The sequence below is a fragment of the Gopherus evgoodei genome, chromosome 11 (assembly GCF_007399415.2).
Source record: "Gopherus evgoodei ecotype Sinaloan lineage chromosome 11, rGopEvg1_v1.p, whole genome shotgun sequence".
NCBI classification, from domain to species: Eukaryota; Metazoa; Chordata; order Testudines; family Testudinidae; genus Gopherus; species Gopherus evgoodei.
The window spans coordinates 43,308,959-43,336,438 of record NC_044332.1 but is presented as its reverse complement, the minus strand read 5'-3'; the positions used below and the strand labels follow the sequence as shown (position 1 = coordinate 43,336,438).

Genomic DNA, 27,480 nt, shown 5'->3' with positions numbered 1-27,480 from the left:
ACCGAGACGATCCTCCGTGCCGGCACGCGCAGACCCTTACCATCCGGGGTTGGCCCCGCCGTGGCCCTCGAGACAGCCGTCCGTATCCTCCCAGACGGACAGTGGGTATGCGCTGGGCACCGACCGGCAGGCGGCGCTGTTCGGGGATCCGCCGCTGCAAGACCAAGGCCCACAACAGTGGGGATTCTGGACACCCTGGGCATACCATCAGGCCCAGGGCCCCCAGCAGCTCCCTGCTAGACCGGCGACTGCGGAGCGTAGGGCCCCTGAAGCCTCCTTGTCTCGCCCCCCTCCCTCCCCGGAAGGGGAGGAAGGGTCTAAACAGCAGGACTCCGCTGTGGCTCCGGAGGCAGAGGCGAGGGCTGAGGAAGACCCTCAGTTGGACACTATCGTGCCTGGGGTCTCATCATCCTCCTCCCCGGATGAGGCGGTGGCGGGTACCTCCTCCAACAGTCCCCCCCCGCTGGATCTCAGGGCGCACCAGGACCTCCTCAGGCGATTGGCTCAAAACCTGAGTCTGCAGGCAGAGGAGGTCTCGGAGATAGAGGACCCAATTGTCACCATCCTCTCTTCCGATGCTCCCACCAGGGTCGCCCTGCCCTTCATACGGACCATCCAGGCCAACGCCAATACTATCTGGCAGTCCCCGGCCTCCATCCCTCCGACAGCGAAAGGAGTCGAGAGAAAGTACATGGCCCCTTCTAGGGGCTATGAATATCTACATGTTCACCCGACTCCCGGTTCACTGGTAGTGCAATCGGTGAACGATAGGGAGCGTCACGGCCAGGAGGCTCCGGCCCCCAAGTCCAGAGAGGCCAGGCGGATGGACCTCCTTGGCCGTAAGGTGTATTCGGCTGGGGCGCTGCAGCTCAGGGTCTCTAACCAGCAGGCCCTGCTGAGCAGATACGCCTTTAACTCCTGGGTGGCAGTGGACAAATTTAAGGAGCTGCTGCCACAGGATGCTCGCCAAGAGTTTACGGCCATCTTAGACGAAGGCAAGAAGGTCGCTCGCACGGCCTTACAAGCCTCCTTGGACGCTGCGGACTCGGCTGCCCGTACCCTCGCATCAGGAGTTACGATGCGTCGCATCTCCTGGCTGCAGGTTTCCGGCCTTCCGCCGGAGCTCCAGCACACTATACAGGACCTTCCTTTCGAAGGCGAGGGCCTGTTTTCCGATAAGACAGACCCCAGACTCAAGAGTCTAAAAGACAACAGGGTCATCATGCGGTCCCTCGGGATGCACACCCCCGTGACGCAGCGTAGACCCTTTAGGTCGCAACAACAGCAACAACGTAGGCCGTTTTCCCAGTTCCGCCAGCGGCAGGACCTTTACAGGCGCCGCGGCAGGAACGGCAGGCGCAGGCAGTCTGGGACCAAGGGGGGCAGAACCAAGGCTCCTCAAAACCCCCGCCTGGTCCTAAGCCTTCATTTTGAAGGTGCGCCCGAGGGCGCGGTAACAGTTTCCCCTATGGATCCTTTCCCCCCGTTTTCAAACCGCCTTTCGTTTTTCCTCCCGGCGTGGTCCCAAATAACATCGGACCGCTGGGTCTTAAGCATGGTGCAGACGGGATACCGCCTGCAGTTTGTTTCGTTTCCTCCTTCCCGCCCTCCTTCCTCGTCCCTCTTCAGGGACCCCTCTCACGAGCAATTCCTTCGGCAGGAGGTGCAGACGCTCCTCAGCAAAGGAGCTATAGAGGCGGTTCCGGAAAACGAGAAAGGCAAAGGGTTTTATTCCCGCTACTTTCTGATCCCCAAGGCCAAGGGGGGCCTCAGGCCTATCCTCGACCTGCGAGAACTCAACAAATACCTCGTGAAGTTGAAGTTCCGCATGGTATCCCTGGGGACCATTATTCCATCCCTGGATCCGGGAGACTGGTACGCCGCCCTCGACATGCAGGACGCGTATTTCCACATTGCCATTTGGCCGCGCCACAGACGCTTTCTCCGCTTCGTTGTGGGGGCTCTTCATTATCAGTTTGCAGTCCTCCCATTCGGCCTGTCCACGGCCCCGAGGGTGTTTACAAAATGCATGGCAGTTGTCGTGGCGCATCTTCGGCGCAACCGTGTCCACGTGTTCCCTTATCTGGACGACTGGTTGATTCGGGGCACGTCGGAACAGCAGGTCAACAGCCATGTCCGCATGATCACCGCCATATTTGCAAGTCTGGGCCTCTTGATAAACACAGACAAGTCCACTCTGAGGCCCACGCAGAAGGTGGAATTTATCGGGGCCGTCTTGGATGCCACTGTGGGCAGGGCCTCGCTGCCTCTGCAACGGTTCCAGACCATGGCGGCGATCGTTCAACGTTTGCGGTCAGCCCCATTGACGTCAGTGAGGACATGTCTAACCCTGTTAGGCCACATGGCGGCGTGCACTTTTGTGACCGGCTACGCTCGGCTCCACATGAGGCCTCTCCAGCTGTGGCTTATCAGTCATTACAGGCCGGCAAGGCAACCTTTAGACATGTTAGTCACAATCCCTCAGAAGGTCTTAGATTCTCTCGGCTGGTGGTTAGACCAGTCCGTATTATGTGCGGGTCTTCCCTTTCACCCCTCTCAGCCATCGGTATCCCTGACAACGGATGCCTCAGATCTAGGCTGGGGGGCCCACCTAGGGACCCTGCGGACACAGGGCCTGTGGTCCCAGGAGGAGGTGGGGCTCCACATCAACATGCGGGAGTTGAGAGCGGTCCGCCTTGCTTGTCAAGCGTTTTGTCATCAGCTTCAGGGTCGTTGTGTCGCCGTGTTCACGGACAACACGACGACCATGTACTATATCAACAAGCAGGGCGGCACCAGGTCCTCCTCCCTGTGCCACGAGGCGATACGTCTCTGGGACTTTTGCGTAGCCCACTCCATTCACCTCAGGGCTTCCTTCGTCCTCCTGAAGGTGCGCAGGGACAGGGCTCTCGTGATCATGGTGGCCCCGGCGTGGCCCAGGCAGCACTGGTACACCATGCTGCTGGACTTGGCCATAGCCGACCCAGTTCCCCTGCCCCTTCATCCGGACCTGATTACCCAGGACCACGGGACCCTCTGTCACCCAGACCTGCAGTCGCTGCACCTAGCGGCGTGGCTCCTGCGTGGCTGACTGGTTCCGAGCTGCGCTGCTCTACGCCTGTGAGAGAGGTGCTCTTGAGCAGCAGGAAACCGTCCACAAGAGCCACATATTCAGCGAAATGGAAGCGCTTCTCCTGTTGGTGCGTAGAGAGAAATCTCCGCCCTATGGAAGTTTCGGTATCCGAAATCTTAGACTACGTTTTGTCCCTCAAAGGGCAAGGTCTGGCCTTATCGTCGTTGCGAGTCCACCTAGCAGCTATCTCCACCTTTCACCCGGGTGCGGACGGTCGCTCCGTTTTTTCTCACCCGACGGTGTCGAGATTCCTTAAAGGGCTGGAACGTTTATTCCCTAACGTCCGTCCCCCTGCTCCAACCTGGGATCTTAACCTGGTGTTGTCCCGGCTCATGGGACCCCCCTTTGAGCCGTTAGCTACTTGCTCCCTGCTCTACCTCTCTTGGAAAACTGCCTTTCTAGTGGCTATCACCTCAGCTCGACGGGTGTCGGAGCTCCGAGCTCTTGTGGTAGACCCCCCATATACGGTCTTCCACAAGGACAAGGTGCAGCTGAGGCCACACCCTGCTTTTCTGCCCAAGGTGGTCTCAGCCTTTCATGTCAACCAAGAGATTTTCCTTCCTGTTTTTTTCCCAAAACCTCACTCCTCAGGCAGGGAGCAGCAGCTCCACTCGCTGGATGTCCGTAGGGCTCTCGCGTTCTACATAGAGAGGACTAAGCCCTTCCGGAAATCCCCCCAACTTTTCGTGGCGGTAGCAGATCGTATGAAAGGTCTTCCTATCTCCTCCCAGAGGGTATCCTCTTGGGTTACGTCCTGTATCAGGACTTGTTATGACTTGGCCCATGTCCCTACGGGCTGTGTGACTGCGCATTCTACCAGGGCGCAGGCGTCGTCGCTGGCTTTCCTCGCCCGTGTGCCCATCCAGGAAATCTGTCGGGCAGCGACCTGGTCATCGGTCCACACCTTTGCTTCCCACTACGCCCTGGTCCAGCAGTCGAGGGAGGATGCGGCCTTCGGAACTGCAGTGCTCCGTGCCGCGACTTCTCACTCCGACCCCACCGCCTAGGTATGGCTTGGGAGTCACCTACCTGGAATGGATGTGAGCAATCACTCGAAGAAGAAAAGACGGTTACTCACCTTTGTAACTGTTGTTCTTCGAGATGTGTTGCTCACATCCATTCCACACCCGCCCTCCTTCCCCACTGTCGGAGTAGCCGGCAAGAAGGAACTGAGGAGCGGGCGGGCCGGCAGGGGTATATATAGAGCGCCATGGCGGCGCCACTCTAGGGGGCGACCTGCCGGCCCACTGGAGTTGCTAGGGTAAAAAAGTTTCCGACGAACGTGCACGCACACCTACCTGGAATGGATGTGAGCAACACATCTCGAAGAACAACAGTTACAAAGGTGAGTAACCGTCTTTTCTTCTTTGAGGACCACTAGTGAGATTGCTTGCAACTAAGGGTTTGTTTACAGAGGGACAAGCTGAAAAAATTAATCCAAATTAATTAAAAGGTGTGAATTTGAAGTAGTTAAACTGCATTAACAGCATCCATGCAGGGATTCAATCAGAATTAAAGCAGCTTTAATTCAGTTTAGTTTAATTCATTTTGAGAGTGACTTAATTATACCAAATTAAGGACATTTTAATTCTGAATGAGGATGTTCACAAAGAGATTTAACATGGTTTAAGTAATCCACTTCAAATCCAAAGTTTTAGTTAATTCATATGAAACTTCCCTGGATGTCCTTGTGCAGACAAGTCCGTAAACCATATATCCCCAGCATCTGGGTGTAGAGACAGAGTCTGGATGGCATCATTTGGCAACATGAATCAGCCTTTTATCTTCCCTGGTCACTATATCAATGGCTTTAGCCAGGATGGGCAGGGATGGTGTTCCCAGCCTCTGTTTGCCAGAAGCTGGGAATGTGCGACAGGGAATGGATCACCTGATTACCTGTTCTGTTCATTCCCTCTGGGGCACCTGACATTGGCCAGTGTCGAAAGACAGGATACTGGGCTAGATGGACCTTTGATCTGACCCAGTATGGCTGTTCTTATAAACAATTGGGGCATGTCACATACACCAATCCCATTCCTACAAAGCAGGGAATTTCCACCATAACCAGAGCCTTGTCTAAGACATATTTATCTAGAATTAACATCAGAAACACGTCTCTAAAAGTTGAAATTCATTTATACCATCACTGATGCCACCAACTCATTTAAAAAAAAAAAAACAATCCACCCAAAGCACAACAGCCTAAAAAACAAGGAATTACTGTACAATATTTGTGCAGCCTCACTGCAGTTGCTGCCATAATTAAAAATAAAGGAACACAAAGGACCTCGCTCATTTAGATTTCTCAGAAGGCCAGAAGTTTAGATCATAACTACACTGGCTGAATCAGTAATCAGAGCCATAGCTATATACTGTATATCACAGAGTTATATTAATCTTTACCCATTTCTAATTTTCATTCTAGCTCACCAGGCAAGATCTCGTTTGGCATTCCATTAGTTTTCCCTTCCTGTTTATGCATTTGTGTTTGAAATAACAGGATAAATAAAATTAAGACAAAAATAAGAATGATTTAGAACCACAGTTCCTTTCCATGCTTTTCCCTTCAAAGAATTGGTAAGCCTTGGCTCATTTCTGCATCCTTGGATGCATTTTTGTATGTTTAATATTAAAAATTGCAACTCCTTATTAAGCAGTAAACCAGTTAAATATGGTTCCCTTCGTCATCTAACATGTGTGGGGTCAGTTGTATGTACCTCAGGTAAGTCTTGCATTTCAAGCAAGTTTCCCCAAGAAAGTGGGGGGGCGGGGGATAATTTTTTCATCTATCACTGTTCTTCCAATGGGCTGCTTCCATTCCAAGGCTACTATAATGAGTTTACTGTCCCTGTGGATGGTGATTTACTGATACAGTGGCACAAGGTCAATTTTACTGTAAGATGTTATCGAGGTTTGATTTAATTTTGGTGTTAAAGGAAGCCTTGACAAAATGCTTATATACTTGAATAAAAATAGTACTTAAAAAAAAAGATCAACTGAAAATGGACTGAAAAATATAGAAAAAAGTATTTTTATCTGTTTCTATTGTGTCTCAAGTTGTTAGAGGACTCTACTGTAGTTACTGCAACTTTAGATACAGATGGTATTTATAAATACCCTCAATATACATAAACTGGAATGAAATATTTTAATGTGTGTATAGCTGTAACTTCACATTTTTGGAGTACTAGGATGATTATTACTACTACTTTGAGAGGGAAAACTACAGGAGGAATCCTTTGAGGTACCCTGTTTCTACTTTATTTCTCCTCATTCTGTGGCCCCATGTCACATTCTAACTGGTGGAGTGGGGTTAGACATGGTGCCCTATGCACCTGCCACAGAATAGTACTTGAAAGTCATGTCCGGTGCTTCATCCTCCCATCATCAGATACAAACATCCAGGCTCCTACATGGCTGTCTGTCTAGCCCAGCTGACAGAACACTAACATCCTTATTCAGGAAGCACACCGAAGCCCTTACTTAACTTCACACATGTGCTCTAATGCTTTTGCGAATCAGTGCTCTAATGTTCTTGTATTAAAAATAAGAAATTCTCCACGCATGCAAACTGGTTGGAGAAAAAAAAAAAAAAGTTTCCTGAAAAGTAGCTTCTTGAAGATTCACTCTGTGTGAACAGGACATCTTCTCATTCTGCATTGTTATCCTTTGTTTTTCAGTTACTTTTTGAAAAACAAAAAACAGAGAGAGTCCCTCTGAATATGTTTCCTATAATTCCAGGTCATTGTCGAATGCAGGGTCACTCCTGCTTTAACTCAATACAATTTTTGGTATAAACAAATTGGGTGCTGAGGACTTGAGCCTGCTGTCATTGAAGTCAGTGGCAAGACTTCCATCAGCTCCAATGGGACCAGGAGCTGGTTCTTTGTAAGTAAATATGGGCCTGATCCAAAGCCCATTGAAAGTACTGGGAGTTTTCCCACCCATTTCAATAGGCTTTGAATCGGGCCCTACATGCATATTTGTAAGTTCCTCTGCCCTACAAACATTAGGTACCTGCTATTCTAGGAGAACATTTGATTTTAGCCTGCAGTTTTAGGAATCCTCAGAGTCTGAAGGGTTTTTAAAAATGAAAATAGATTTATTACTGGTTTCTGGCACTGGTCCCAGGCCAGACCTTCCTTTCTTCAATATAAATATTCTACTAAGTTTTCTGATCATATATTGCCAAGAGAAAGTATAATCAAGCTAGGCAATCACAGAACGAGAGACTGGTGTTTTAGTAGCATTCTGGAATACAAGGGCAGAAAACATTTTTCATTTCAGAACAGATATCTCGGAAGTGCCTGAAGGCTGGAGAAAGTGTTTTAATTAATCATGGTGTACATTTTATACCATTGCTCCACAGCTAAAACGAAAATTTACTTTTTCCTCCTTACTGAAGCATAGGCTATTTTTCATGGAGCAAAATGGCAAGTTTTAAGGGGCAATATGAAATGTAATTAAACACATTTTATGGTCTGTACATACCAAATATGCTTTAGAAAGGCACAATAAATAGTTCAGTTCATATCTTAATGAAGCACTTTCATTCACTTCCTACACTGCTAGAGCTTGTTTTTGGAAGTTTTTAATTTCTCTATGGATTGTTCCTGCTGCCAGTCTCCATACAAACCTACCTTTTCACATCTGCTGCAAAAGCTACAGCCACTGGAGCTCATTGGATTGCTACCACCATAATTTAATTAATCAGTACAGAAGTGTTTGGTAGCCACCAATGGACAACAACTGGAAAACAACTTGCCAGGTGAAGAGCAAATTTAAGACAACCCCTCCACAGCTGACCAACCCCAATCTCAAATGAAACATCAGTATGTTAGGCTTTATAAAAAAGGATTACATCAGTCATAGGTATAAGATGAGAATCATTCCAATGAATGGGATATAGGGATGAGATTTATGATTTAGCTCATAAATTGCTGAGATTGCATTCACTAATGCCTCAAATGCTCATTGGTGTGTGATAAATATACACAGATTTAGGCGGATGATGAGCTGTAACTACACTAAAACCAGAGCAGGCCTGCAAAACAGTGTTTGCAATTCCCACACCCATCTAAACAATCTCAAACCAAATCCTGTCCTTTACCCACCACTTTGCACAGACAGCCCCAAATTAGCTGGCTCATTCTAAGGGGTGCATGCATGTGAGTGAGTGAAAAAAGGCTCCTACTGCACATGTGAAGCCAAGCTGCTTGTTTAACATCAAGGCTATCTTGACAATGAAAAATGCTAGAAATGCACTTTTAGTTCTTAAGGTGCTGCAGGTGGTGGCTGTTAAACCAAAGAGCCTTTACAAGGATGGGGATATGAGTAGCAAGACAGTAAGGATACAGAATGAGAGAAAAAAGTCTATTTTTCCTTACTGGTCACTATGTCCTGTTATGTCATGGACCGGCAGGTTGCAAAATGGACAGTCTGTTTACTTGTTATTTCCTTTCTGGAATGGATGGCTCCATCAGTCTGACCCAGCCTGCATGGATGTCCCTGGGAATTCAGTTCTTTGACTAGTGAGAGGAGCATAGGCTATGTACCTCGTTACACTGAAAAGCAATATTCAGTTAAAGCTTCACTTATATGCTAGCTGCAGATTTCTATATTTCTCTCAGTGTTTGTATTCATTTCTCTACAACATTTTCTTTCCTACAGGACAGCATATAAGGTTTGGTGCGGTTTTTTAGAAGAAGTTATTCTTGGAGTGTAGTAACAAAGAAAAGCAATGGTAAAAATATAAGAACATGTCAGTCTACAGGACCTTAGTTTAAAATTTGCTTTAAAAATATTTCATTAGTGAGTTGATGAAGATCATAAAAATCACATCTCTAAAAAATCCTTGCATAGATTTTTAGATGCACAATCATCTTCAGACATATGGTTTTTTAAATAAATTCTTCAAAAGACCACCCTTATCTAAAATACACATTTTAATTACTATAGTAAAAAAAAAACACAAACAAACAAACAAAAAACCTTACTTCCAAAGTCTTCCTGTCTTTTCACCCCCCCGCAACTCCCCCACTGAAGGAAGCAACAGCCTTTTGCCTGGAGATAGCTGGACAAAGTTTCCCTTTCTTTACATCTGACTATCTGATGAACTAGTTTTAAGCAAAATCGGTACGTTAGTAAGATATAAAATCCTTTGTTATGCCTAAAATCTTTGGAAACATTTTTTAAAGTTGGTGAAATTTCATAAACATGTGTATTGTTATGGAGATCACACACAGTAAATTAGTGTTCCCTTTTTTCTAAAAGCAATGAACATTGTTATAAACACACTAAACCTCTGTGACTGATTAATTTAAAATAATGTCTGTTTCAGTGAGTTAAATATGTAGTAATCTGGAATGATTACTTTATGAAGGCTTTAGAATACATTAAAAATACTGATTAAGAAAATGTAAAACAGAGAAGAGCTGCATCATGTATTCCATAATATTTAATATTGTATTCATCAAGACAACTGACTCACCCTTACTACAAAGTTTTTGCAAATAAATGCCTGACAAACTTCAGGGCATATCAAAAAACCTGTGACTGACATTTTTTATTCCCAAGTTTAGTGCTTTTAATTAGGTACCTTCTGCATGTCCATTGTGTGTGATGGAGATGGTCCAGGAGTCTCTGCAAACTAGTGGGGAACAGCCATGCCCCCCGCTCCTCCTGCCCAGGCTGTGGCCTGGCGCCTCCCTGTGGAGCTCCTGCAGACTGCAGCAGATGCATGTGGGCAGAGGCCCCAGTGCGCTCCCCAGCTCCCGCCTCACCCCGCTTGGGCTCTGCGGCTCCTGGGCATGTGAGCTGCTGCCGGGGCGCAGTGCCCTGAGCCTGCTCGGGGACAGGCAGCGGCGGCTCACACTCCCAGGAGCCGCAGAGCCTGAGCGTGGTGAGGGGGAGGATCGGCGGGGGGCAGCACCTGGGGGCCTTTGCCTGCATGCATCTGCTGCAGGAGCCCCCAGAAGGCAGCTCCTCCCTGCCGAGCTGCTGAAGCAGCCCAAGTCCGGCAAAGGCAGTGAGTGGACTTGGGGTGGGGAAGGCTCATGGTGGGGCTGTGCACCCTCCAGGGGAGTTCAGGGGGCAGGGATGGGGGAATCTGGTCTGGGGAGCAGCCCCTGGGCACGGTTGGCCCCGGGGGACTATAAAGGCTTATTGGGAGTTGCCCCTCAACGAGCCAATGTGCCGGGAGGGGGTAGGGGTGAAAGATGGAAGTTTCGCCTAGGGCGCAAAATATCCTTGCCCTGCATACTGTGGATGTAGATGACTTTCTGATTCTGTCAACAAGTTAACTAACCACTCCAGCCCCCTGGTGAAGTATCTGTATGAAAGGGATTTGTCTCTCTGTGACAAAATACACCATGAAGGAATAGCTCAATGCACCCAGTTGAAGGAGTCAAATCCACATTAGCTTTGTGACTTAACTAAGGTGAGACATTGCATCTTCTAGACTAACAAAGGGGAATAAGAGCACAAAGTTCAGATTCAACATTTAAAGCCGTTCTGGGCTTCTGTATACCTTGCACAAAAGAGACAACATATCAGCATATTGACATATTCCCCAAGTACAGAACTGTGAAGTTGTCATAAACAGCTAGCTAAGGGTTAATGTCTCTTTCACCTGTAAAGGGTTAACAAACAGTGACCTGCAACATCTGACCAGAGGACCAATCAGGAAACAAGATACTTTCAAAACTCGGTGGAGGGAAGCCTTTGTTTGTAGTTTTGGGTTTTGCTTTCTTCTAGGCTCTGAGAGTGACCACACACACCTACAGGCTCTCTAATCTTCTGTTCCAATTTTGTAAGTACAAAAGTAGAAAGACAGTTTAGTCTTTTTAATTGTTTTTCTGTATTTGCAACTGTGTATCTGGCTGGTAGAGTTTTAATGTGTATTTGGGTGAAAGTTTTTTAAATTGTATTTCTGCTGGAGAAAGCTTTCTTTCTATTGTCTATAAGCTGAAAAACCCTGTAATATTTACCATCTAAATTACAAAGATAACTTGTACTTTTTTTTTCTTCTTTTAATAAAAAGTTTTGCTTTTTAAGACCTGTTTGATTTTTTCTCCTTGTTGAGACTCAAGGGAATTGAGTCTGTACTTAACAGGGAGGGAAGGGAGAAGGGGGAATCCCTTTGTTTTAGATTCACGGAACTTGAATCTGGATTGCCTCTGGGGAAAGGTATCATTCCTCTCTGTGTGGTGATTCAAGAAGTTGAATCACGGTGATCTCCTAGTGTACCCAGGGCGGGAAAGAGCTGGGAGGAAGAAAGGAGGGGGAAGGGAAATGGTTTATTCCCCTTTGTTGTGAGACTCAAGGAATCTGGGCCTTGGGGTCCCCAGGGAAGGTTTTGGGGGAAACCAGAGTCTATCAGGCGCTCTACCTAAGTCCTGATTGGTGGCAGCATATCAGATCTAAGCTGGTAATTAAGCTTAGGGAAATTCATGCTAGTACCCATATTTTGGACGTTAAGGTTCAGATCTGGGAATTATACTATGACAGAAGTGACCAAGCTACCTAAAGCAACACTACAATTCTTCAGAAGGAGAGTGGGATTAGTCCATTACAAAAAGGTTGGTTCTGGACAGTGATTTCATTTTTTCAATCAAAACAAAAGCCTTGTGGCAAGTTCTAAAAGGAATATGCATTTCTTGAGAAGAAATTCCTTTAGTGTGCAAAAGGAGCTTTTGAAGAGGCCTAAAAGATACTTTAGGCTTAGGCAGGAGCAAAAACACGCTTGTTAAAATTCCAGACAACTTACGTTGCTTTATCAAACCTTTCCTGAATGTGTGTGCCCCTTTAAATGGGAAGCTAAATTTTTCACCTCTGATGTTGTATCAACATGCTAAGATAACAACCGAAGAGTTGATCTGAGTTGAATCTAGTTGAACTGGAATAGAATAAGTTGCTAGCTTTCCCATCCGACCTCTTTGTCAAAAACATGATACTGTCTGATTAGCATCTGTCTAATGTTGATGGGTATGACTTGACTAGCTGATCAAGGAGAGAGTGTGAAGTATTCTAGTCACTGTCCAGTTTTAAAGCTTTCAAGCACTGAGAGTGGTATGCACGACTTTTACCATTCAATGTCTCCAGGGCACTGGAAACCAAGAACTGAAATCATTCTCAAAAACCAAGAACTGAAATCATTCTCAAAAACACAGTAACCAGGTGTGCCTGCAATTGATAAACAGGACAACTCCTCGGGCACACCTTACAAAAAAGGACTGGAATGGAAAAGTGTTTTAAATGCCAAGGGCTTGTCTACACTGGCAAGTTTCTGCACAGTATAGCAACTTTTTGTGCTCAAACTGCAGACATGTCCACACTGCCAAGACACTTTGTGCACAGAAGCTCCTCAGTTGCAGCACTGCAAAAAAAAAAACACCTTGAAGAGAGTCATAAGGCTATTTGTGCAGAGTAGGGTTACCAGATAGCAACGGTGAAAAAACAGGACAGGGGATGGGAGGGAATAGGCACCTATATAAGAAAAAGTCCCATAAAACTCAACTGTCCCTTTAAAAACTGGACATCGGCTCACCCTAGCAGAAGGGCTCCAGTGTTCCATTGCCAGTGTAGACACTGGATTGCTTTCCTCGCTGTAATTGGCCTGTGGAGCAGTCCCATAATGCCTCAAGTGACCGCTCTGCTCATTGTTTTGAACTTGTCCACCCTGGAGACATGCGCCCCTCCCATTTCAAAGCACCATTTCTGACAGCCATTGTGTGTTGTGCTGATCTGCTCCCAAGGAGGGAGGCAGGGGCTGATGTTGGGGTTTCTCCCTCCCCCTGCCTCAGGACTGGGTGCTTCCTGCCGCTATCTGAACTTACAAGACAACATGCTGACACACACACTGTCCCCCTTCCCACCTCCATACACACACATACAATCCCTGTCACATACTCTCCCTCCCTCACTTCAGATGAAAAGCAGCTGGCAATGTAGTAGGATGCCCATGGAACAAAGGGATTGGGGAACCTGCAACATTGACACTGTGCCTGCCCCATGAGGCATCGCAAACCCTTCCCAGAGCACCAGGTGGCCAGTTGCACAGTGGGATAGCTACCACAATGCACGGCTGTCTTTGCCGTTGCAAGAGCTGCTAATGTGGATGCGCTTTTGCATCACAAGGAGCACAGTGTGGACACGCAACAGCGGTTTAAGTCCAGTGTTTTAATAAAAGTGGTATAACTTGTGGTGTAGAAGCTTGCCAGTGTAGACATACCCTAAGAGAAGCAGACCCTCCCACCCGCCTACACATTATCAAACACTATACTGCCAAGAAAGATAGGGGAAGAATTACTTGGGTACTGTTAACTCAGTTTCCTCTAATGACTGAAGCTACATAAACGGTGTACTTTACCAGTAGTGATAAAATATTAAAGAAGTATTGGGTCTGATATTAAATGGTTTGAGTCCATGAATAAAGGTTACCACAAAGGTATTGTACATCTCTGTCTAACAGTCAGGACCTGTTTTTAAACTTGAGCACAAAACTTGCTGAGTCACCACTAGCTGAGCACTCTTAACTTTAAAGAGAATGGCTTTCTGACTGCAGATTCAATAGCTACTGATCTAGGAGACCTATACTCAAGAAACCTGATGTGTTTTGAAGGCCTCAGGATGTGAACTGAAGCTGGTGGAATAGCCTGCACTAGAATAGCCTGCAGGTAAGCCAATTACCTTTAATTGGGGATAATTAGTTGGCTATGAACCATTTATCCAGAGGCTACCTACATGTTGTACAATCTAAATTTTAACCTACTGCAGACTCTTGTATTCGAGATGCACATTATGACAAGTCTTGCTAGCACAGAAGACAGTTAATTCACACACAAAGAGTTTCATAGTTTTGTATATAATCTTCCACAGAAAAATATGTTCTACAGACAACCCTTACAGTAAAGCAGGAGGATTTGCATTTTAACTTCCTCTTAAAGGACCACCTTTGAACTGTATATCTGATCAACGACATTATGGCACTTATTGTAGGATATCTAGTATTATCTACTCCTTGGATTTTTTTCCAAGCTATAGAAGAGGAAGATTCTTCAGAAGCTAAAAAGCAGATACATTCTTTAGAAAAGGATCATATCACATATTACTATAACCATTATAAAACTGTTTATTTTATTCTAGGAAATGGACTTTTAGTTTAGTAAAAATGATAATTCACAATATTTATGGATAAATAAGTGCAAACAGTTCTTATTTTTTAAGATTATCTCCACATTCAACTTTCTAAATAAAATATGCAGTTATACAACAAAACTACTTCATTTGCAAGTGCAAGTGGAAAGGACTTACCTTTCTTGTCTTTCCACAAGATTAATTCATCTGGTTCACAAGAACTACCAATATATTGAATTAGTCTTGGGACAGTGTCAGTTAATCCTTTATTCCTTCTATTCTACCAAGATCATTGCTCTGTGGCCAGAATATCATACAGACCCTTTCAAAATCCACCCACAGTATGTGTATCAAGGACCTTCTGCAGTCTGGGAGGGTCATCATTCCTTTTTTCCTGCTCTTTAAAATTGGAGGTAAACCACCATATTTTAGCCTTCTGTGGAGAGGAAGTAATGTATGTTTCTGTGTAGTTACTCATAATGATAGCTTTGAGGACACTTGAATTATGAGTTATTTTCTCATGACAAGAGGGTACCAAATAAACACTAATGATTGTAGGTAAGGGAAAAACATATTAACATGTAAGTACTTTGAAATTCTAATGCTATCAAATAGGTGTAGCTATACTGCATACAAAGTATAGACAATCTTTATTTTCAGGCCATTGAATAATGCTGACAATGTAGTCTCTTGAATGGAATTTGACTTTACAAATACCATTGGATACAGTAAATATTTAATACCAAAGGATTTCAAAGCAATTTGATAAGTTATATACAGGGATTACTTTAAATCAACGCCTCAGGGGTGACATGCACTAGCTATTTTACAGTGCATAGCAATATCATACAACAATCTTTCTAGGGGCAGAAAATGAAAAACTAAAACTGCAATAGAGAATCTAACTAGACAGAATGTAATTACTTAAGACTCAGTGATGCTACCCTTGCTCACACTGAGAAGCATCTTCTTCCCCAGTAGTCCCATTGACAAGACTACTCACTAAATACAAGTTAAGAATGGCAAAAATCAGCTACTCAAATTGAAGCTCACCAGACCAGCAGAGCTCAATACTCAGATTCTTATAACAAGTTCCAGGGAATTTTTAATGATGGCTATTTGAGTATTTGTATAGCTTATCCAAGAGGCAGCATCTCTAGCAACAAATAGTATGCCCCAACCCAGAACACTGAAAATCATCAATCTGGGATATGTCCAATAAACTACTGACCCAGCTAAACCTTCTTTAGCTTGTGAAATCCAACAGGACTATCACAAAGCAGCATGGCTTTGAGATATTTGGCCTAGAAAGGAACCAACACCCTAATATGAATTTTCTTTTGTGAGAATCAATCTGGGATGTAGCTCTGCACTTTTATTCTGTTGTGGTCACTAACAACAAGTAACAGTTATTTTTGTGTGACCCACCACTGCTTATTTCAGCACAGGTCTTTAAGAAACTCCCTCTGCAGCTCTGTTTGCTGGAGACTAAGTGGTGACTGGTCTACATGAACATTTTGGACAGTCTTGCAATCATAGATTACAGCTAATTAATTCCTGTGTGTATTCTGCTGGTAAATATTTGCATTTTTTTCCAGTAAGTTCTAAGGATTTTTTAATTTTTCAAAGGTACTTGCTGCAAACTACTAATGACACACTGAGTCATTTTGTTTTGAACCTTGTGAAGTCCTTTAGTGGGCTTAATATCATGAGTGCTTGAAGAGTGAACTTTCATTTTAAGAAGAGTTTTCAACATTTTGGATTAAGAAACATTTTTTAAAGTTCTCAGTTCTGCCATTCAGAGCTCAGCTCACAAAGCTTATTTGAATATACGTTTTCTTTTAAAGGTTTAGGACAGTAGCATGTGGCATATTAGGAGAATGTGTTTCTTTTTAATATACTCTAGGTGGTAGCTACTCCATGCTAACGCTGGCTCTCACCTTATGGATCATTCTAACAATTCCAAAAAAAAATTCTCCGATATTCAAATCTGTATTGGCCATAAAAAGACTTAATGAGCATCTCAGCAGGAAATATTAAATGAGTTTAAAAAAAAAATCAGCAGAAGCGGCAGATAAAGGCAGAAATCCTAAGGAGCATTCTCGTTGCGTACCATTTTGTAATCCCAACTGAATGTAGCATGTTGCAAAGCAAACTACTGACCAAAGTCACCTTATGTGCAGAAGCCAAGTGCTTTTTTCCTCCACTTTGAACGCAGAGGTGATGGAAGCAACAGTGAGATATACTTAGTACAATATTATGCATATTGACTACATCATGCACAGAGTTTTTATTAGCTGCAACTGTAGGACTGAAGAATTAGTGTACTTTTCCACTACGGAATTAAAAAATTGACATAATATATGTTAATTATAACATAAGTAGACACACACAGTTCTGGCCCAGAAGCAGCTTTTTCTATACATAGAAACGTAACAACTTTAAGGTCCATTATCTCAGGCTGCTAGTAGAAAGGAGAGTCTTATACTACTGAAGACTGAGGGAAAGTTCCCCCCTTCCAGTGTGACCCTGGACTTGCTTGCAGTGATGCAGGGCCCCAGCTAAGTGAAGTCACTTTTACACATTTTGATGCTCTCTCTGAGCTCTGTTCAGTTGGGGTCCAAGTAACAAAAAGCACTTGGTTTCACAGATAGACTGACAAGAAGTAGATTTAAAGATTAAAACCTCTTCCCCAAAATAGTTTTTCTGTAACATGTGATAAAGGAACACTTCATGGTATGGTCTGAGGGTTTTATTAGAACTAATTTGGGATGATCTGCCACCCTCTCCACCTCCAGAATATTCAGAAACCCAGGTCCAGGTATCTGAATAAAACTGGATACTTAATAAGCAATTATTATTATAAAATATTAAACTATGAACTGATTATAAATATATGCCCAGTGAAGCCTGAACCTCCTTTTACATGTAAAGAACTTGCAATTTCTCCAGCACAAATTCTGCTCAAGTGAACGTGCCCACAGTCACACTTCAAATCAACAACAGAATAGAGAACAGAACCCAGGAGTCTGTTTCCCAGTCCCTTCGTCACCAGACCACAGCAGCCACTATTAGAGTACCTATAACGAGATTAAAAGCAAAGCGCACAATTTAATTTAAAAAACAGAGTATACTGCAGGACCAATGAGCCTAGCCACTGATGTTCTACAAACACCCAAGATAGACTAGACAGGTTTTAGAACTGGTTGAGAGTCTGGCCAATAAAATTTTATTTAAAAAGAAAAAAAAGGCAGTATTTTTAAACTAGCTCTAATAGATTAGCTCATCTATAATTTAGCAATTTAGTAAATAAGAATCAAAGACCCAAAACACATTACCACTTGGTTTGTGTAACAAAGCCTCATTCCCCATAGGTAATGCAGCTCTTGGCATGTCCAAACTGGCCTATACCTACTTTCCTTTCTGGCCTCATTAGTGAAAAGGAAATGCAGCTCCTTTGCCTTTGATTGACAGTTCAAGAAGTTCTCATTCCTACTTCGCCTGCCCTCCAGTCAAAAGACAATCTTCACAATGGAGGATTAGCCAGAGGTTGTCCCAATTAAAAAAGTCTACACAACCCACAGCAGGCATCTCAATAGAGGCAACGCTTATTTTGTATAGGCCATAAATAAAGATGAAGTTCCTAGCTATTATAAGCCTAAGTTTAGTTAAGAAAATTAACTAAGCAAAATGAAAAATATTAGAAGCTTCATTTCAGCCAGTTGCTAACAGCCAGTTGTCTGTCAGTGCCTCAGAAAAAAAGGCTCTTTGTCAAGACACAAGAAGTCTATTTGCATTTATGGATCTTTCTGCTTTATAGAAAACAAGATTCTTTATTCCTCTCCCCTGCCAAGGAACTATTTGCACCTACCACATACTTGTAGCCAAAGAGTCCAGTAACCTATTATGGATTTCCAGCAAACTTGACTCATGAGTCAATATTTGCATGAGCAAGAACTAGTCACATAAATAAGGTTTTGAAAGATCAGATCCTAGATCATTTTTAAAAGCCAGTTTGTAAATCTGCCTCATCCTTCCAGGGGCGGCTGTAGCTTTTGTGCTGCCCCAAGCACGGCAGTCAGGCAGCCTTCGGCAGCTTGCCTGCAGGAGGTGCCAGTGTCATAAACAGATAGCTAAGGGTTAATGTCTCTTTCACCTGAAGCACCTGACCAGAGGACCAATCAGGAAACCGGATTTTTTCAACTTTGGGTGGAGGGAATTTTGTGTCTGAGGTCTTTGTTTTCTGTCTGCCTGCTTTCTCTGAGCTTTGGAGAAGTAGTTTCTGCTTTCTAATCTTTTGTTTCTAAGTGTAAGGACAAAGAGATCAGATAGTAAGTTATATGGTTTCTTTTCTTTGGTATTTGCATGAATATAAGTGCTGGAGTGCTTTGATTTGTATTCTTTTTGAATAAGGCTGTTTATTCATATTTCTTCTAAGCAATTGACCCTGTATTTTGTCACCTTAATACAGAGAGACCATTTGTATGTATTTTCTTTCTTTTTATATAAAGCTTTCTTTTTGAAACCTGTTGGAGTTTTCTTTTCTGGGAAATTTCAGGGAAATTAAGTCTGTACTCACCAGGGAATTGGTGGGAGGAAGAAATCAGGGGGAGATCTGTGTGTGTTGGATTTGCTAGCCTGATTTTGCATTCCCTCTGGGTGAAGAGGAAAGTGCTTTTGTTTCCAGAACTGGAAACGGAGAGGGGGAGTCACTCTGTTTGGATTCACAGAGCTTGTGTCTGTGTATCTCTCCAGGAGCACCTGGAGGGGGGAAGGAAAAAAGGATTATTTCCCTTTGTTGTGAGACTCAAGGGATTTGGGTCTTGGGGTCCCCAGAGAAGGTTTTTCAGGGGGACCAGAGTGCCCCAAAACACTCTAATTTTTTGGGTGGTGGCAGCAAGTACCAGGTCCAAGCTGGTAGCTAAGCGTGGAGGTTTTCATGCTAACCCCCATATTTTGGACGCTAAGGTCCAAATCTGGGACTAAAGGTATGACAGCCAGGTCCTGCAGATTCGGTGGCTTGCCTGCAGGAGGTCCGCCAGTCCTGAGGCTTCGACGTACCAGCCACCGAAGCCACGGGATCAGCGGACCTCCCGCAGGCAAGCTGCCGAAGGCTGCCTGATTGCTGCCCTCACAGGGACTGGCAGGGCGCCCCCCCTGCGGCTTGCCGCCACAGGCACATGCTTGGAGCGCTGGTGCCTGGAGTCGCCGCTGCATCCTTCACCACAACCCCAAGAGATATAGAAAACAAACGGTAACCTCCTACATCTCATCATTTCAGAAGGGGTTTTGTCTGCTGTCAGCCACTCCCTCATCCTCCTGTCCCACCCCAAGCACAAAGTAACTCTTTTGGCAATACCCAACTGTGAATATTCAGCAAGATAAACCTTATAAGCAGCTGTCACAAAACTTATTACAACTTACTCATACAGAAATGGCATTAAGATTTAGAAATATATTACATAAATTATAATTCTGTTATAGACTGTTTCTATTAAAAAACCACACACACACACACACACACACACACACACACTTCACCAACGAAAACCCAAACAGAATTCCTCTCTTCCACTAAAGCTCAGTATTTATGTTCAGAAATTAAACTCCCCACACAGTCTACCTTACTGCTTCTCAAAGCTTGATTCACTGTGAGTGATTCTGGAAAAAAAACAAACCTAAGGGCCCATTTTTTGTTCATCTAGTAAGAAGCAGTCAATTTCTTGCTTTGCTTTTAAAATATAATCTACACAAAAGAATTCCTGAATTCACTTGTATTCTATTTTGTTGATATGAAAGTAAAATCAAAAGGGATTTTCATTGCACATTCCAACATATGACCCCCAGCTAGTATTTCCAACTACATCTGTTCTAGTGGTTTATTTTTTTAAAAATTATTTTATTATTATTATTAGAACATTAGTCACCATCTTCCTTAGGTGCAATATTGAAGGTTTGGTGTTTCAAGTAACTACCCCAATTGGTCAATAAATCATTATGGGAATTCCACCCAGAGTCCCCAGTAACGATCATGATCACATTGCGTTACATACTGTACAAATACATGGGAAGATACTTATGATCTAAGTGGAGATAAGATGAAAATGAGTATGAAGTAGTCGAGGGGCAGATGGAAAAGTGAAGGGTAACAATGTTACATAGCTTGACTGCTGCACAACTTGATTCCAAATCAGTTTAAAGACTTTTTTAAACAGTCACTTATCCCTGACTCCCACACAACGCAGCCATTGTTGATTAGGCAATCTCTTGTAGATGTCACAAGAGGAGGAGGATGGCTTTCTGGATTAACATAGGATATTTAGCTTTCTGGATTCATCATGCAGATATTTTACTGATTTCTACTAAAGGAGTTTTAAATGTTTATTGCCTTCAGGAAAATCACATGCTGTACTTTATACATAGCTGTTTTGTTTCTGGCTTTGAGTCGACAACTATTAAAAAACATTTGGCTATAAAAAGGCCATTTGTACTCCCTTCATATGTATTTGTGCTAATTAAGTATAATGTCATAATATCCTTCCCCCCCTCCATGCCTGTGGAAGAGATTATCACTTCGTTATCTGCATGAGCAGAAGGATGACAAGTTTTGAAGTTGTGTTCCCCTGTAAATTACTTTAAATAAATTAGCCATTTAAGGAGAAACCCTATGAAAAATACATAGAAAGCTAATTACCTTTTTCTGAAAAAACAGTTTTCTCCAAGAATAACGCTTGATACTTAACAAGCAATTTTATAATAAGCTGTAAACAGATTTTATTAAATATAAACTGATTTTCTCCTATTGAATAAAAACTCTGAAGTCAGACATCACATTTGTCTCCATTTCCTAAAAGACTGAATGTTCTTTCAAAAGATATCTGTCATTTCTCCACAGTAGTTGATCAAACCTGCTAGTAAAAAATGTTTTTGAGCAGGTAACTTATAATACAGCCATGGTTTATTTCTGTCAGAGGCTGACTGCTGAAGTGTGAAAGAAACTCATTAAAAATCACTGACTGTGATCCTGCATTGCAAGGAAAAAAGGGAAATACTTAATGAAGGGTATACGTAGCCTAAAGCCACATTCATATTCTGCTTTTCATTTTCCTCTGTTTTAGTAAGCAATTAAAAGACACCAATTAGACATGGGAGCACAATTCATACTGGTCATACTGGGAGATTAAAGAGGTTAACATTTTTATTTTATGCTAATATTATGGAAATTTAATGAGGGAGATCAGGAATAACACAGTCGACAAAAAAGGAACGCTAAAATAAATAGATGAATCCTTTACCTTAATCTTAGAACAAGATTCACTGCATGTGGAACTTCAGTATATTCATTACTAACAGTAGGCGGGGACTATTAAAGAAAAAAGCAGCATGTAAGTTACAATGGATGCCAGACAGAAACGTTAAGTAGTTTCCCTGTTATAGGTTTGATGCAAGCATAAAATATTTAACATGTACCCTGGCTCTTAAGCACCTTTTAAGGGCTTTATTAAAGTGCTAGGTCTAAAGTGCAAGTGAAATCTGCAGAACAGTCTGTGTATTAATAGATTACAGAACCACAAATCATGGAGCTTAAATTAGGGCACTGGATTTTTCTCCACTCAGTATCAAATTCTGATAATCTATTAAGTAATAATTATGGAGTTAGAATACTGGGCCCTTCTTCGGTTGTTTTCACAAAGCACTAAGTTTCTAGTCTTATTTCTAGTTAAATCTTGTTTCTAGCTGTAGGTGGAGAATTAGGAGTCCACCACGATTGACCTCCCCAGCTTTGCCAAATCTTTATATTGGAATCCATGTTCGTTATTTCTTCCATTTTTCTGTTCCATCTTCATGTTATCCTTTTCCCATCACTCCCACTATGTAAGAATTTGTACTTCCCTGAAATCTACAAAAAATTTAAAAAACCCTATAAACTATAACAATTGACAGTACCTGAAGGTCTTGCATAGATAGATTCTGGATCTGTTCTGGGACATTAGTGGCATTCATGGAAATCTGTTAAAATATTATGATGAAATCTTTATGTACAGCGATTCTTAAAAAAATCCACACCACCAGAACAGTTTTTTGAAAGCTTGTTTTTGGACAATGATGCCAGTTAAGGCATACTTATTAAGAAAAAAAAAAGACACCACACATCTGAGATTCATAAAAGGAGTCATTTTAACATGCCAATTTAAATACTGTTTGGGCACAAATTTAGCATTTACTGAAATTAAAGAATCCTTGGTCAGCAAGAGTTAAAAAAAGAATGCTTTAGATTAACTAATTTGTGTCTATAGTAAGACTACAATCTTTTTACATGGTGTTTCTACATCTGCTATAGATACACCATTCAAAATGATAGTCTTCATGGGGATGGGAAACCCTGACAGGCACACAGCACCAATGACATGCTCCACATATTTTGCACATCTTACTCTGACCTCTGATCCAAGGCAATATCCTACAGCATTTAGAGATGTACAGAGATTAACAGAAGAATAAGAACATTCCCTCCACATTTCTAACCTAAACAGTAACCAATTCCTAACTAGCAAGGAAACTTCATAAAACCCCACAACTCTTGTCCGAGGAACTAATTACTGATTTAACAGAGTGGACGATTCTGCATGTCTGATGTATCAGATGTTTACAAGTACATTCAGAATGATGAATCTGGAATGAAAGGAACTGTCTGGTAATCCCACCTTCACAAAGCAAAAGAGAGATTTAAATAGAGACCACTGCTTAGAGAACAGATGCCCAGATTATACTTGGAGAGACATCAAAGCTGTGAACTAATGAAGTCCACTGTGGCCTTCCACATCTGACCTACTGCAGTGAGCTAAGTAACTGGCAAAGAAATCTGACTGGCTGAGATAGGAGGGATTTGGTTAAGTCTGGGGGCAGGAAATAGGGGGCTACAGTGTGTAAAGCTGGAAAAGCACGTGTCAGAGAGCAGAACAAGGCTGTTGTTGCTAGACCTTGTGGAACCTAAAAGGAAACAACATATCAACTTCCGGGACATAGGATCAGCGTCCACTACGGAACCTGAGCATCCGCTGGATGTGAACAGTTCCCAGGGTGAGACCATTTTCTTTAAACTCTCCAGTATTCTCGGAGAATAAACAAAAATGAGCAAGCCACGCTTGGAATGTTTAAGCCAAGGTAGAATGACAATCAAGCAGATGAGTCTACTTATTGAACCTGGGCAGCTTTGCTTCTAGGTGGCATGACCTTATTGTCAAGTGCTGTTTTCCTCTATTAAATATCAGACATATCAAAAAGGGGGTGTGGGCTCACAGGGGCATTGCCAAAAGGACCAGGATGGTCTGGAAGATCACAGGCCCTTCCTGAGAGTGCTTGGATAAAGCACAACAACGTTATTTATGGTGAACCTTTCCACTTCCACCCATCATCCCAGATGTATTATTTTAATAATCATTATGTCACCCTGGTTCCTCGAAAGGGAGAACAGTAATGGAAAACAGCATTTTGCAGGGAGAGAGTTTCAGATATGGAGACTCATAACTGTCTCAGAGATACAACGCCTATGCATCTATAAATTCCAGGAGGGTCTCCCATTCCGGATATCAGAACTAGGCATGCCTTTGTCTACAGAGTTTTGTATTTCTTCCTTTCTACAAATAACACTTAAGATCCAACTTCATTTAATATCCAGTCTGTAACCACAAAGCAAACTGAATAAGCCATAAGAGCACTGACTTCCTAGATCTTTGCCGGATTTGAGACGGGCCTGGGATAGTCAGATGAGTTACCTGATGGTTTGGTTCTAGCTCTGTTAAACCTTAACTTTTCTGACCCACAGATCTTGCAAAGACAGAATGCTGGGCTCCCTCACTGGCTGAGTATGTTCCTGATTTAAGAGGATTTCCAAAACCACCATTCCCCAATAAATGGAAGAGAGCTCTACTTTAAGATTTTTGTGACAGCCTTTTTGTCTCAGGTTTTGTGATAACCTTCATGACAAAGCTCTCCTGCCAAATATGAGAGTGACCTTACTGCAGGATGTGGAGACATCAATGAAGAAACAAAGGAAATTAATCACAAAGCAGATGTTAAACCATTTGATTTTATAGATAGGGACGCTTTGGGTCCCTTAGCTACTCCAGGAGAAGTCTTACCACATGGAATGCATACAGGCCAGATGATAACTCCAAGGACTTCAGGGCCTGATGTACTTATTTCATCCAGGAAATTTTAAGGGAGAAATTTCCTCCTGTGCCCCTTTGACTATAACTATACTAGCCATAAATGTGCTGTCCCAGACACAGGTTAGGCTTTTCCATAGGAAATCTGCACAACTAGTGCAATTATACTAGATGAAAATTAATCAAGTTTTCTTTGCATCATATATGGCTGATGAAGGCATAGTCACCAGGCAGAAGCCTGCCACCTTATCAGGCTTCCTTCCTCTTTCAATGGCAGTAATTTCCCACGGAACAACTTGGAAATTTTTTGAGAAATGGGACAAGAACCTGTGTCCTTGGCAACTACTTTATAAAAATGGCAAATCCTTCAGAAGAAAAAGATTTAGGCAGAATCCCATTTGGCCCCTTTGAAGTCAGAAGCTTAGCTACAGCCCCTCTGCTTAAAAAAAATTAAACACACACATTAGTCCAGAAGAGTGGGCCAACTACTTCACTAATCACCCAGATAAAGAAATCTCTAAGTAGACTGTTTCCAGAAGTTCCAGATTCTTGATCCACTAGCAAGGACCCAATCTGTTAAATCTATGAACTCTAGGATTTACTGGGCAGATGATACAACTTTCAAATACTTTAAGGAAGGGGAAGGAATGTGTCAAATCTCTGATCTATTCAAGCAATACATATTTTTATTCTGAAGGTCACCTCCAGCTCTGAAGACTGATCTAAAGAAGCAGTAAGGAGTTCACTGAACAGCACCACAAAGTGTCTCAGATCTTAACAGCCACTTCCAAAGGGATGGGCGCACCACATGTTAACTGGTTCCATGTTTGAGAGATTCAGGCAGGAAGAATTTGAAAGATTTCTTTTGCATGTCAAGGAAGAACATTGGGATCAGAGAAAGAACAAGCACAGAGTTCAGAGAATCCTGTGGTACCAACACTTTTGCAGACTTTCCGTCTCTATATAGGACTCTGCAACACATCAGCTGGGATTGGAGGCTCCAAAGCTATAGATGAAGAATGTATCCGTTTCATACATCCAATAAATAAGCATCTAAACAGGACTCTGGCACTAAACCAGAAATCCTATTATTCCATTTTTACATGGCAGGAATCCTTCCTAATCTCAGCATAAGAAGACGGCATTTAATACGGTATTTCTCTTGTGTTTATGGTGACTGAATCAATCTATTCTATTGTAGCACTGTACTGCATCATTATACTGCATATGATATGAACCATTCTAATTACCAGTTATGCACAATACCAATACAGATTATAAAAGGTTGAAAATTCTTTGGAGACAATTCAGCTACAGAGAAACAGCCATCATTAGTGTGAGGGAAAAGGTAGTAATTAGTGTGATGCAGTTTTGAAGATTCATTAAAAATAGCCTAATTGCTCATTTTAATCAATATTTCACACTAGATTTCAAAGCTAGAAAGCACGAGCAGAATCTGCTTGAATTTCCTAGCTGTTTTACCCTATGAGTGCTATAAGTTAATCACTCCAGGCCCAACTTCATAACCTTCATGCTCAACCCCTACTCAAAATTATTTACTACTCAGCAGAAAGGCTGCAGAATCAGGCCCCTACAATTTTACCCCAATTTTTATAAATATAAGAATTGGAAGCTATCACAATATTTCCTCCTATCCAAGCTATGGGGAGAGGGAGGGCAGTAAAGTAACAAAGGATTATTTACCTCTGTATTCTCCTCTTCTTTTACTCTTTTTGACTGTAGAAGAAGTAGTTAGATATTAGGCGTTGTAGTTTATTTTATACTGTAGAAACACTTCATGAAAAAAATTAAAACACAACATTACTTTGCTAGTGTATCAGCAGTTAGTAGAAAACAACTTACCTTTTCTTGAGAAAATGCAGCTTTGCCTTCTTCACTCTTTTCATCCATCTCATCATCACTCCACTCCCAGTCCCCATCTTCCGTCTTATGAAGATGGCCACTGGAGCCAGGTACTCGTCTAACCTATGAAAAATGAAACAATAGGTGTTTAGTTCTTGTACTTCAAAAGCCTTATTTACATTCTGGTAACTAAACAAACAGACAGTTACAGTATACATCAGCTGTTCGCCAATGCTTTCATTCCATAGTTTGATTCAGGAGAGAGGTCTTTCCACGGACCACCTCTCCTGTTAATACTTGGGCTTTTAAAAACATTTTAAATTTTGTGTGCCATCAGGAAGGGCTCCTTGGACTAATGGTGATTTATAGACCATCTTTTGAGAACCACAACTACTTGGGGCAAGAACCTGCAAGCAATTACTGTACATAGCATTCACTACTGTGAGTAACCCCTTTTTCTTACATGGGACAGGCCGTTCATGGTACTATTCAAGGTTAAAGTTATACATACTATTGTTTATAGGATATGAGCCTTAAGCATTTGGACTTTTGAAGTGTTTATGCAGAAAATTTTAGTTGATGTTAAATTGCTGAATTAAAATAAAGTTCCACCTCTTTCTGACCCACGCAATACAATCCCCCCCCCCAAAAAAAAAGTGTTGCTGTTGACATAGAACAGATTTAATATGGATGGAGAAAAAGCTGTTAAAGTAAAAGAACCCTGACAAGCATGAAAATGTGGTGAAAACCTATTAAACACGTCTGACCTTTAAAGTAAGTTTGGATCTTTATAAATAACTCAGTAAAACGCATTCAGGCATGATTACAAAAACAGGAGGCATGCACATAGCACGTTGCAGACATGTATGTATATTAGGCAGCCTAATGAAGCACACACCAGGAGCATCCAGAAGCTAACTCCTAAATTAAAAAAATCAAATACCCTTCTGTTGCCATCTTGCTCTCTCTCAGAACCTGACATCATGCCTGTTTTCCCAGGATTCTGCTCAACCTACTTGAGCAAAACAAAACAGAATCAGACTACTCTTAACACACCTTGGAAAGCATTTATGAGGCTCATGAGATTGCTAGAAGCACAGCATGATAATCAGCAGCCACGATCGTGTTTAATTATAATCAGTTGCCTTAATTATTTCAAATGATCAAACCAAGAAACAA

General features: G+C 42.6%; 1 protein-coding gene across 2 annotated transcripts in view; it reads right to left on the bottom strand.

Annotated features, from left to right (window-relative positions):
* Positions 1 to 27,480, bottom strand: part of STK39 (serine/threonine kinase 39) — a 185,665-nt gene that overhangs the window by 49,684 nt on the left and 108,501 nt on the right. Inside the window, exons 11-15 of one of the 2 annotated variants that reach the window (XM_030580834.1) lie at positions 27,245 to 27,313; positions 26,302 to 26,424; positions 26,143 to 26,175; positions 22,217 to 22,279; positions 21,565 to 21,632 (exon numbers count right to left, since the gene is read on the bottom strand). In XM_030580834.1, coding sequence (XP_030436694.1) covers positions 21,565 to 21,632; positions 22,217 to 22,279; positions 26,143 to 26,175; positions 26,302 to 26,424; positions 27,245 to 27,313 — 356 coding nt within the window. The remainder of the gene's footprint in view (positions 1 to 21,564; positions 21,633 to 22,216; positions 22,280 to 26,142; positions 26,176 to 26,301; positions 26,425 to 27,244; positions 27,314 to 27,480) is intronic. The other variant, XM_030580836.1, reaches the window with a different exon arrangement.